Raw genomic sequence first — 12,950 nt, forward strand, 5'->3', positions numbered from 1 at the left:
CTACAAAGATAGATATTAAAATCAAAGGAAGATGAAATCCAAACTGTCAAAATCACCATTCCATCTAATTAATTCCTCATTAAACTATGGTCCAAAATGAGAACAGAAAATTAGCCCCAGTAAGTCCAGACAGTTGAAAAGTAAATGCAATGTTGTACTTTGATCCATTATCACAACTCATCATCTTGGAAAAGTGGATAAAAAAGACAAAAAAGTAAATTTTAAAACTCAAATTTCTTTTATTGGCATCTCCTGCGAAGGGCTGGTGACCAAACTGGTGAAAACCATGCGACAGAGAAAGAAATGCGTTAAGGCAGATACACTGGACATGGAGCCAACCTGCAGATTCTGGTTACCGCCGCTTCCCTTGTCCATCAGAAGACAGGAAACGTTACACTTGTGATCCCTCGGGCTCTAATTAACTATTTACAGGGTAACTGCTTAGGAGAAGCATTGTAGAGGATTTACCTTTTGTTTTTTTTTTTTTACCTCTCCAAGAAACAAGGAGGGGGTGATGGTGCAGAGACCTGTATTTCTTGTGTTAAAAGCAACTTATCTGTAAAGGTGAATTACAGATACGCACCCTGAGTGTAGCTATTACATTTCATTCGGCAAAATAGAAGTAAAACGATAAAATAGAATCAAAGACATGTTTTACGTGCTGCACATACAGCAGGCTCAGCGTCGTCACCGAAACGTGAAACATGTCAGCAGCCTTCCTAGCCTTGCTGGCCCCAGCCTGGCCCGCCTGTGATTCCCCGGGCCCCCCACAGACGTCGAGGCCGGACCGGGCGGCGGCGGCGCAGGAGGGGACTCCCCGCGCGGGGACTTCAGGGCTGGCCCGGTTCCCAGAGGGGAAGCAAAGGGGGCGCCTCCCCCCGTGCCCGGCGTCCCAGCCGAGGGGCTCGGTGCGCGCTGCGGCTCTCGGAAGCGCTGGGGCGAGCCCGGGAGGAAGGAAAGGAATCTGGCGCAAGCCGGGGCGCTGGGGGCGGAGGAACTGGGAGCGGAGACGGGGGCAGAGAGCAGAGGGGGCCGGGGAGAGAGGGGGACAACCCGCTCTGCACGCGGCTTGGCGCAGCCAGGGGGAGCCTCCTGGGTTTCCGACACTCTCGTCCGCGTGGGCAAAAACTGCTGCCCCCACCCTGCTTACGCAATTTTTGCAGTGGAGAGGGGGGGACAGTGGTGGGGGGTTAGTAAGGAGAGGCGGAAAGAAACAGTCATTTCGTCACTTGGGCTTGGTTGGTTTTCAGGCATAAAAAGCAAGGTTCTCCCCGTCAGCGCCCAGTTGTCAAACGACTTGCAGACAGCGTCGGCAGCACGCCCAGGAACTCCGCCGCGGCGCCTCCTCCAGCCGCGCAGCCAGACGCCCGGACCCCGCGCCCGCGCCGCCCGCGCCGCCCGCGCCCTGCCCGCCGCGATGCTCGCCCGCGCCCTGCTGCTCGGCGCGGTCCTGGCGCTCGGCCACGCAGGTGGGTACCTGGCGCCGCGGCCGCGGCAGTTTCCGCCCCGACCTCCCGGGCCCAGCCCGGGGCTCTGACTCCTCTCCGCGGACGCTGCGTGACTCGGAACGGAGCTTGACCGCGGGGTCCAGAAGAACCGGGTGGATGCTCCAGCTTTGTCGCCAGCTCCGATCATCTCGAACCAGTGACTGAACTGGTCTGAGACTCACTCTCATCTGCTTGACAGCGATAGTGATACTAATTCGCAGGTTGTCATTGTGACAGGAAAGCTCTGATCAATCTGTGTGAACAGTTTGTGTGTGGTGTCTACTGTTAATGAGTGAAAGAAATTTTTTTAAAATACTGTCTAGTCAGTGCTTTCCTGCCCCCGGGAAAGCCGAGATTATTTTTAAGATAAGCAAAATATTGTAAAAGTAAGCTGCTTTTACCTTGAAAATTTTCCTAAATTTTGATTAATGTACTAGATCCACCCATTTTAATTTCGAAAGTGCTACTTTTTTTGCGCTTCTTAAAAATGCTAATTTGAACATCTAAAAAGTTGCTAAGAAAATGGTTACTAGCATGATTTCCCAAGTTGGATATTCTTTTACCTTTATTTAGAATAAGAATTTCTACATTGTAACTGTAAGGCAGGTAAAAAAAAAAATCGTATTTCTATGACTACCTGTATTATTTCTTTAATATGTTATTGTAAAGTTGACTCATAGTAAAACAATTAAATGTTTAAGTCAAGATTAAGACATTGAAGAATGATTTATTTGCTGTCCTTACTTTCATTGTAGCAAATCCTTGCTGTTCCAACCCATGTCAGAACAGAGGTGTATGTATGAGCACAGGATTCGACCAGTATAAGTGTGATTGTACCCGGACAGGATTTTATGGTGAAAACTGTTCAACACGTAAGTTTGCTTCATTTGGAATGGGGCTGAATATAATTATCATTTTCCATATTTGTGTCTTATAATGGGCCCCATTAATTTCTTTCTCCTTTTTTTTCCTCTTATTGCAGCTGAATTTCTGACAAGAATAAAATTATTCCTGAAGCCCACTCCAAACACTGTGCACTACATACTTACCCACTTCAAGGGAGTCTGGAATATTGTCAATAACATTCCCTTCCTTCGAAACGCAATTATGAAATATGTGTTAACATGTAAGTACAAGTTTCTTTCTAAGGTTTTTAGCTTCCGGAAAGAAAATGTGCTTTATAATACTGTAGATTATTAAACCTAATCCAAAAACATATTTGACAAACTTGTCAAAATGGCTTTAAATATACCTTTTTAGTTTGCTTCTATCTTAATGGCCAAAAATGCTGACATTTAAATCCCATCCAGTTTGTACAGGTCTGTCTCCCAGTTAGAATTCTGCTTATAACTCTGCATACTTCTTCTGACTTTAACTGTTCTGGCCAGTTTACAGAGGAAATGTGCTCCATTTGTTTATTGAATGCCATGGGCCACAGAATTGTTCTGAACATGTAGCACTCATTAAAATTAATGGTTAATTTGGATTTGGATCAACAAGAAAATAGCTTTCTATTGTTCTAAAGTGAGTGCCATGCCTGGCCATTCCTGCTATAGACCTCTTGAGTAGTGAGTGAGTAGTTACCTGAAAAATCAAGATTGCTAGATCATAATGTCCTGTGTAAAATATATATATTTATTAAAGATGCATTTTAAGTGGCAGTCAGACTTTAAAGTGTAGTTGTTTCAAAATAGAGTATCTTTGATTATTGGAATTAAATTCAATCCTGTGCTGCTTTCCACATTTTTATAATAAAATGATCGTTGATTTGATTTGCATGTGGGAATAAATAAGAAAATGTTTTTTCTTGAAAATTTCAGCCAGATCCCATTTGATTGATAGTCCACCGACTTACAATACACACTACGGCTACAAAAGCTGGGAAGCATTCTCTAACCTCTCCTATTATACCAGAGCCCTTCCTCCTGTGGCTGATGACTGCCCAACTCCCATGGGTGTGAAAGGTGAGTGAGAAGAAGCCCTTAGAGACGTATTAATTGCAAGAGGGGCTGGATTGCTACCTAAAATATTCGACCTTAGACTATTATTCATTTGTTAACAAAAGTATGGCTTTTTCCTTTATTATGGATATTTATGGGTATTTTCGAAAGTGTGAATCTATGTAAACGATTCCAAAAAAGTAAATAAGCATCTTGGTATAATGTCTCAATATTTTCAAATTCTTTGATTAAAACTGAATTAGCATTGTTAAAATAGATAAAATTCAATAAATTGTCAGGCACGGGTGGTTCATGCCTGTAATCCCAGTGAGGGAGGCCAGGAATTCAAGACCAGCCTGGAAAACATAGTGAGACCTCGTCTCTACAAAAAAGAAAAAGAAAAAAATTAGCCAGACGTGGTGGTGCTTGCTTGTAGTCCCAGCTACTGGAAAGGCTGGGGTGAGAGGATCACTTGAGACCAGCAGTTCCAGGCTGCAATGAGCTATGATTGCGCCACTACACTCCAGCCTGGGGTCACAGAGCAAGACCTGTCTCTTAAAAAAAAAAAAGAAAAAACGTTGTTTTCCCATATCTTAGAATTGTCATTTATATTATAATCCTGCTCACAATTGTATTTATTCTATAAGTAAAGAATTCTTGGAAAATTGACAACCACTGTCTGCTTTCTTGAATATATAGATGGATTCTTATCTTAGCTTTCTCATTTTTCAGGGAAGAAGGAGCTTCCTGATTCAAAAGAGGTTGTGGAAAAATTTCTTCTAAGGAGAAAGTTCATCCCTGATCCCCAGGGCACAAATATGATGTTTGCATTCTTTGCCCAGCACTTTACCCATCAGTTTTTCAAGACAGATCATAAGCGAGGACCAGCTTTCACCAAAGGACTGGGCCATGGGGTAAGATAGAGTTAAATCAGAATTATAGCAAATCAGAAGAAGTACCAACATTAAAGGAGATATATATAGAGATAGATAGATCCAAATCATTCATCCCCTCTTTTTAATTTTTATTTTTTATTGCCCGCTTCGGTTTTCCTTCATATATCCTCTTTTTTTAAAAAAAAAAATCTTATCTACAAAAACCTTAATGGAATTTTCCATTTTAATTCACTGTTGAGTGAAAATATACACACACAGATATGCACATATGTACATTCACACATATACATATATAGATATTATTATTTGTAATTTGTCTCATATTTTTAATTTAAAATAGTAGCACTACAAATAAAACATGTTTGTACTCTGATGATGCTGCTTTCTATATTATAAGGTGAGGTTTTCACAGCAGTATTATCTTTTGGAGTTCAATAACATAGCTTTAATATATTGATAAGAATTTTTTATAAATAATGCCTTTTCTTACACTTTTAAAAGAATTACTGTATATTATAGTGAAGTGTTTGATGTACGTATAAGCTCAATATGGCATACTAATTCTTTAAACACAAAGGATATATATGTAGGTTTGTAGCCTTGGTGGATAAACAAGTTAGTATTTGGGGGCTATGAAAAAGTATATTTTATTGGAAAATTTTAAAGAAAGCTAAATTGTCAAATTATATAATAGACTCTTTATATAAGAACAACTTCAACAGCAACAAATCAAAATTTTTCCATAATTTTCTAGGTGGACTTAAATCATGTTTATGGTGAAACTCTGGATAGACAACATAAACTGCGCCTTTTCAAGGATGGAAAAATAAAATATCAGGTATATTCCCTTTGAAGATTAAGAATTAGTTATGACTCATTACTTACACCTATGTTTTAAAATCCCTAATGATAAAAGTTTGTTTCTTAACTTTGAATTAATGTTTATTTGTTTCTGTTACTTTTTAGATCATTGATGGAGAAGTGTACCCTCCCACAGTGAAAGATACTCAGGTGGAGATGATCTACCCCCCTCACGTCCCTGAACACCTGCGGTTTGCTGTGGGGCAGGAGGTCTTTGGTCTGGTGCCTGGCCTGATGATGTACGCCACAATCTGGCTGCGGGAACATAACCGAGTGTGCGATGTGCTTAAACAGGAGCACCCAGAATGGGGTGACGAGCAGTTGTTCCAGACGAGCAGGCTGATACTGATAGGTAAGCAAGAAGAGAAAATTTAAATAAAACCCTCTTCCCCAGAAAAAATTAATTCATTACCTTCTCAATGTTTTCAGTAACTGACAGAATGTAGTAAATGACAAATCACACATCCTGTATTAATTTAGTCTGTGAACATGGCTGGTAATATAAGGACCTTTTGTTTTGATATTAACAAGGAAAAAAAAACAGAAGTGAGGAAATAGCAAATTTAACAAAATTACATTTCAATTGTTTGAAAGTTTGTGATCAGAAAGAATTAATTTTTGAATTCTTTGGTGCAAACAGGAGAGACTATTAAGATTGTGATTGAAGACTATGTACAGCACTTGAGTGGCTATCACTTCAAACTGAAGTTTGACCCAGAGCTGCTTTTCAACCAACAATTCCAGTACCAGAACCGTATCGCTGCTGAGTTTAACACGCTCTATCACTGGCACCCCCTTCTGCCGGACGCCTTTCAAATTGATGATCAGGAATACAACTATCAGCAGTTTCTCTATAACAACTCTATACTACTGGAACACGGACTTACCCAGTTCGTTGAATCATTCACCAAACAAATTGCTGGGAGGGTAAGCATTGTGCCTGAAAAACAAAACAAAAGACTAGTCAGTAACTTTAAAATTTCTACCACAGAAATCATTTTTCTTAAACTTACTACAAGAGTAAAAATATTGCTAGTAAAATTCTTTCATTGAAATACGAAGCCTAACTTTTTTTTTTGGAAATATATAAACTTTTAGTCTACAGTTTTTAAATGAATAGCAAATTGCACTGATACCTTAAAAAGAGATATTTTCAAAAACTATAATTATAGATGTAGAAATAACTATTTCACACTTGAATACTAGTTTAATCTTTATAATTTTAAAAGGCAAGTAAGTTCTAGACTGGTGTCTTGTTGAATTATAAGCACAGCTGCTGTTGAAATGTATGTAAGCATCCTTCCAGGAAATAAAAGTAGTCTGAGCTGGAAGCATCAGTTTTACCTAATTTGTACCTAAGGAATGCTTTTAAAATAGAAATAGTAAATACGCCTACAAATCCATTTTACAATTAAATTTATTTTCCACAGGTCGCTGGTGGTAGGAATGTTCCACCTGCAGTACAAAAAGTAGCAAAGGCCTCAATCGACCAGAGCAGACAGATGAAATACCAGTCTTTTAATGAGTATCGCAAACGCTTTTTGCTGAAGCCCTATGCATCATTTGAAGAACTTACAGGTGGGAAATAGTTTCTAAACTTGTTAAAAGAATCAAGGGTCAAATGGAAACAACAGAGAAGTTGAAGCAAATTGAGCAAAGGGGTACAACTATTTTTTATTTGGTAAAGTTTGACATTATATCTCTCTTCACTTTCACAGGTGAGAAGGAGATGGCCGCGGAGTTGGAAGCACTCTATGGTGACATTGACGCCATGGAGCTATATCCTGGCCTGCTGGTAGAGAAGCCTCGTCCAGATGCCATCTTTGGTGAAACCATGGTAGAAGTTGGAGCACCATTCTCCTTGAAAGGACTTATGGGTAATACTATATGTTCTCCTGACTACTGGAAGCCAAGCACTTTTGGTGGAGAAGTAGGTTTTAAAATCATCAACACTGCCTCAATTCAGTCTCTCATCTGCAATAATGTGAAGGGCTGTCCCTTTGCTTCGTTCAACGTTCCAGATCCACAGCTCACCAAAACCGTCACCATTAATGCAAGCGCTTCCCGCTCCGGACTAGATGATATCAAACCCACAGTACTACTAAAAGAACGTTCAACTGAACTGTAGAAGTCTACTGATCCTATTTATTTATTTATATGAACCATGTCTTTTAACTTAATTATTTAATAATATTTATATTAAACTCCCTATGTTACTTAACATCTTCTGTAACAGAAGTCAGTACTCCTGTTACGGAGAAAGGGGTCATACTTGTGAAGATTTTTGTGTCACTACTTTAAAGATTTATTTTTTTCAAGTTAAATAGGAAAACAGTTTTCATTCCTTCTTGGAAACTAGGAGGAAATGAATTTTGACATCTTTTACTTGAATTTCAATTTATATTATGTTATAATAAGAACAAAAGCAAAGATGTTTGAACACTTAAATGCTGTTACAAGGATGATAAAATGCTGAAAGTTTCTACACTGTCAATATTTCCAGTGTGTCTTCCATGATGTATTAGAAGCAACTAATGTTTGGAATTTTAAAGTACTTCTAGACATTTATTTGTGATCAAACAAAAAAAGGTACAAGTGTATTTTTAAATGAATGTTTAAATTAATTACCAATAATTTCATGTCTATTTTTTAAAGTAGTATTGAAAAAATAATTTGAAATTTCTAAAATTCATAGATAGAATCACTTTTAAAAAGCTGTTCTGTTATTAAACTTGTCCCTATATTAATAAAAGAAACTCTCTTGGATTTAAATCTCTAAAATCAGTAGAAATTATCCTACGATTTCTTGTTAAAATATTGCATAAGAGAGTTTACTTTTTCACCAGGAGTGAATATCTACTTAATATGACTATTACAGCTTGTTTTTAAAACAAAATGGCAAATGTATTAAGGTGATAGAACCACTGCAGTCATATCTTAAATTAAGAATATTTTATGTCAAGAGATTCCAGAATTTGTTTATGGCTGGTAATGAATAAAATCTATAGCAGCAAAAGATTCTACATTTAAAATAACCAATAACAAAGAAAAAAACCAAATTATAATTCAAATCTAGGTTTAAACTCTTGAAGGAGATTTTATTCTATCCTCATACACTGTGGGCCTGGTACTTCCTCAACAGATGTTGCTATGAGGTTAATGAATTACTGAGCTGTGCTTGGATAACAGTCTATTTTCTTAGATTTCCCATTGCACAGTATGATTTAGCAGTTCCTATTACAGTGCAAAAAGTAGCAATGGCCTCATAAAATACCTCTTCAAAATGCTTAAATTCATTTCACACATTAATTTTATCTGAATATTGTTGAGCCAATTCAGTATATGCATTTGAATCAACATGCTGCTCCTTTTATTTTCTTTTAGCTGTTTTGCTAAGAGAAATTCTCCTCTGATAACTTTATTTCTTCTATTTTGTTTTACTGGTTTTAAGATCAGAGTTTGTCTTTCTTTGGACTCTGCCTATAGTTTCTTGCCTGAACTTCTGCAAGTTTTCAGGGAAACCTCAGCTCAGGACTACTATTTAGTTCCCTTTAAAAAGAATAAAAAAAAAAGACTTTTTTAAAAAAATTCACTTATTTTAAGTGAAAGACAGAGAATTTTATTTATAATTAATTTTAACTATCTGTAGCCAAGTAGCCTACAAAGAGGCTAATACCTCAGAAAGAACTGCAGGGGGGTCATGACAGGAAGAAATTTATATTCCTGTTCTGATGAATGCCCTTTCTTATTTAAAAGCAAAGCCAAAGAATTTCTGAGTAGTTCTCAATAGTAATAATAATGATGATGATAATAATACTTCTTTTTCACATCTCAATGTCAGCTGACATTTAATGGTACTGTATATTACTTAATTTATTGAAGATTATTATTTACATTTTATTAGGACATTATTGTCATAAACTATGTTTAAGTCTGCAATTGTTGATTTTTTTTCATTATGTCAGAATCAATGTATCTTCTTTGGGTTTACCTCTCTAAATTACGATGTAAACAATCAAAAGAAATGATCATATTAATATTTGTAAATAAATTTTTAGAAACCCAACTCTGGTATATTGAGATATTTAAGGTTAGAATTTTTGTATTTAAGATTTACCTATATGCCAGCCCACAGAAAATACTGTCTCATTAGCCTGAACTTGCCATAAGACTGACCTTTCATACCATTTTGAAGGACCTGTGGATGCTTCATTAATTTATTCAGCCATAATTTATTGAGAAAATATTCTGTACAAAGCACTGTGGGTTTTAATGTTTCTAAATCAAACACTAATTACAAATAACATTAGTGTTTGTGTAAATAACTGAAAAAATGTGTCTTTTAGGAAGAGGAAGAAAATGAAATAAATTTCATTAAGGAGAAATAACTCGGGAGAATTTTTCTTTAAGATTTTATGTTTAAAAAGTTTAAGGTTAAGAAAGAAATAGTCAATATTAGAAGGGTTTATACAAAGAACTATTAATGTCACTGATTTTTTTTTTTTGGAAAAAGAATACTTGATTTGTTATTAACATCAACCTGCTGACTGAACCTGGGCATTTGGATTGTATATGTGAGTGTTTCAGTGCCTCAGACAAATGTGTACTTAAATTAACTTGTGTAAAATGTAAATCTTGAAACAAATGTCTGTTTATTTTTATACTATTTAAGAATGGACAAATCTTTTCTGAAAATAAATTTTGACTGTTTCTATACATCTTTGTCATATGACATATGATTTCTCTGAAGCATTTTCCTTAAAGTAAACCATTATCTTGTGTCCTTCCACCTACTCAAAACTAGGCTGCCGCTTAATGAAAATGGTTTGCCCTCAGTCACATAGAGGCTTCCGAGAGTCACTGTTTATAATCACGTGTTCACTGCAACCCTGTGTTGGAAAATGTGTGCTTTGTGCTATAGGAGATAGCAACAAGCTTGCTTTCATTGCCTAATCTAGAAAAACGAGAAGAAAAGTACACAAAAGGCAAAGAATAAGACAAGTGGTACTAAGGCAGTACAAAATAAAAAACAAAGTTCAAAGAGGAGGAAATTAGTATATTAAGTTGGGCAAATCATTGATAACTGGCTCATGGACTTCTGTTGTTCCCCTAGCCTTGCCATCGTCCCGGGAATGTCAATATCCCCATGGACCACATCTTTAACATCTTGCCTGACCTCTCTTCTTCGGCCGTCTCCATTCCAGTGATGCCTTCTTCCAACATATTTCCCCTGATCATACATACCTTGATCTCATCATCATTAATTACTGTACCACTTCCAAAATCTCAATTTCAAGCATCTTCTAGCTCACCTATTTTAGTGCTCACACTCTAACATCTAACTCTCAGTTTCACTGAGCCAACTGATTCATCAACCTCATTGTTTCACTATTTATCACTCCTTTTATCTTTCCATTTCTTCCTTATGCAGCTAGCTCAGATTCCATTGTCCATCATTATAATCACTCCCTCAGTCCCTGTTTACTTCCCCTCTGTTGTAATTGGCAGAACTTTATTAAATCCAGCCATTCTCCTCATCTGTCTGTTACTTGACTTCTCAGCAGTGTTCAACATAAGTGTCTATGCCCTCTTTATTGAAAGGTATTTTTTTTCTTGGCGTCATGGTTTGATACTCTACTGGTCTTTCTCCACTTTCAGAGTGCTACTATTCAGTCTTTTTTTAAGGCTCTTTCTTCTCTATTGCATCTACAAGTTGAAGTGTCTTGATCCCTTTCTTCTCTGCACTCTTCCAAGTTAATCATATCCACATTCGTACTTTGAAATAATAACCACTCCTAAATTTATGTCCCCGGGACCAATGTCTAATTGTCAATTGACAATCTCTCCACTCAAAGTCATAAATGTAATTGCTTATTTGTCATCTCTTCCCTTCCAGCACCATATAACCCAAATAATAATCATTCAAAGTATAAGATACAACTATTCCCTAGGTCTTAAACAAAAACTTTCCTTCATTCCCATGGCCAATCTAACAGAAATCCTGTTGACTAAATCCCACAAACAAATCCTAAATCCGTCACTTTTTCTCCAACTCCACTACTATCAACCTAGTCAATATAATAGTCTCGTCTTGGTGTTTCCTCTTCTCTTCTTTGCTCGGTCCAAACCACTCTCCTTATGAAAATGAGAGTAATTATTTTAAAATGCAAATCAGATCATGCCTCTCCTGTGTTTAAAATCCTCCAGTGGCTTCCTACTACACGATGGATAAATATAAACTCCTTATCCTATGCTATGATGATCTCAACGATCTATCCCTGCCTCTCTTTCTGATTTCATCTACTACAATTTCCCACTCTTGTTCATTATTTTCCAGCCACACTGGCTTTCTCATCATTTGCTCACTAGCAGTGATTCTCAAGCTATTGCCCTTGTTCAGAATGTTTCTTCTGCAGCGTTTCATACGGCTGGAACTTTCTCAACATTCAGATCCCTGCTCAAATTTCCACTCTTCAGAAAGGCCTTCTCCAACCACCCAAACTAAAGCAGCTACTAAGCCTGTTTCATTTTCTTTATACCATTTATTCTAACTGATACTATGCTGTTTTGTGCATTTACTCTCCTTGTCTCCTCTCTGGAATTTTATGTCTATGAAAGTAAGGACCTTGTCTGTATTGTTCACTGCTCTCAGAACAGTGGCTGATATTTAAAAGGCATCCAAAACTATATGATCAATGAATAAGAGCAAGCTACATGCGGGAAATAGAATATGGTGTGATCCTTGAAGAAAGAATAAGATTTTAGAAAGCAGAGATATCCATTCTGGAAAAGTCTGGCAGTTTTTTATACAACTAAAAATTCACTTACCATATGTATTACTTTTCTACTTATGCTGTTAACAAAATACCACAAATTTACTGGCTAAAACAGCACAAATTTCGTATCTAAAGTTCTGGAGGTCAGAAGTAATAAATAGGTTTTATCAGCTAAAAGCAAGTTACCAGCAGGGCTGTGTCTCTGCTGAAAGCTCTCGGGGAATCCGTCCTTCCCTTTTCCAGCTTCTAGAGGCTGCCCTCATTCCTTGGCTCAGAGTCCCTTTTTCCATCCTCAAAGCCCACAGGACAGCATCTTCCAATGTCTCTGATTCTAACTCTCTTGACTCCCTCTCTAAGGACCCTTGTGATTACCTTGGGCTCATGCAGATCATCCAGGAAATTCTCCCCTCCTCAAGATCCTTAATTTCTTCACATTTACAAAGTCCTTTTTGCCATATAAAATAATATATTCACAGGTTCTAGAGATTAAGACATGGACATCTTTGAGGGGGGGGCATTAATTTGCTTACCACACCATACAACCCAATTGTGTTTACACTCTGGGTCAGTTATCCCAGAATTATAATCTTGAGCATTTATTCCAGAAAAATAAAAACCTATGTCCATGTAAAAACCTGTTCATGAATGTTCATAGCAGCTTTATTCATGTTAGCCAAAAATTGAAAACAACCCAAATGTCCTTCAATAAGTGTATGGTTAAACAAACTGTAGAATATCCATACCCTGAAATACTATATAACAAAAAAAAAAAAGAAAAAGAAAAAAACGACTATTTATACATGCAACAACTTGGATGAAATTCAAGGGAATCGTATGAATTATGCTGAGTGAAAAAAGCTAGTCTTACAAAGTTATGTAATGTGTGATTCCATTTATATAACGTACTTGAAATAAAGCTATAGGAATGAAAAAAACATCTGATTGCCAGATTAGGAATTGGGGGAAGGGGGAATTAGCATCTATACGGAT

The 12,950-nt window shown here is 37.2% G+C and overlaps 1 protein-coding gene across 1 annotated transcript; it reads left to right on the top strand.

Annotated features, from left to right (window-relative positions):
- The first annotated feature begins 1,287 nt into the window (after positions 1-1,287).
- Positions 1,288-9,877, top strand: PTGS2 (prostaglandin-endoperoxide synthase 2 (prostaglandin G/H synthase and cyclooxygenase)). The gene is made up of 10 exons (XM_012647829.1): positions 1,288-1,469; positions 2,243-2,359; positions 2,470-2,613; positions 3,308-3,451; positions 4,160-4,341; positions 5,078-5,161; positions 5,290-5,536; positions 5,825-6,111; positions 6,615-6,762; positions 6,903-9,877. The coding sequence occupies exons 1-10, from the start codon at positions 1,418-1,420 to the stop codon at positions 7,310-7,312; spliced, it is 1,815 nt and encodes a 604-aa protein (XP_012503283.1). The 5' UTR covers positions 1,288-1,417; the 3' UTR covers positions 7,313-9,877.
- The last annotated feature ends 3,073 nt before the right edge of the window (positions 9,878-12,950 follow it).

The sequence above is a fragment of the Propithecus coquereli genome, unplaced genomic scaffold, assembly GCF_000956105.1.
Source record: "Propithecus coquereli isolate 6110/MARCELLA unplaced genomic scaffold, Pcoq_1.0 Scaffold270, whole genome shotgun sequence".
Classification (NCBI taxonomy): domain Eukaryota; kingdom Metazoa; phylum Chordata; class Mammalia; order Primates; family Indriidae; genus Propithecus; species Propithecus coquereli.

Coding starts and splice junctions, on each gene's coding strand:
- PTGS2 (XM_012647829.1), top strand. CDS start 1,418: ATGCTCGCCCGCGCCCTGCTGCTCGGCGCGGTCCTGGCGCTCGGCCAC. Junction 5,537..5,824: donor GAGCAGGCTGATACTGATAG/GTAAGCAAGAAG, acceptor TGGTGCAAACAG/GAGAGACTATTAAGATTGTG. Junction 6,763..6,902: donor ATCATTTGAAGAACTTACAG/GTGGGAAATAGT, acceptor TCACTTTCACAG/GTGAGAAGGAGATGGCCGCG.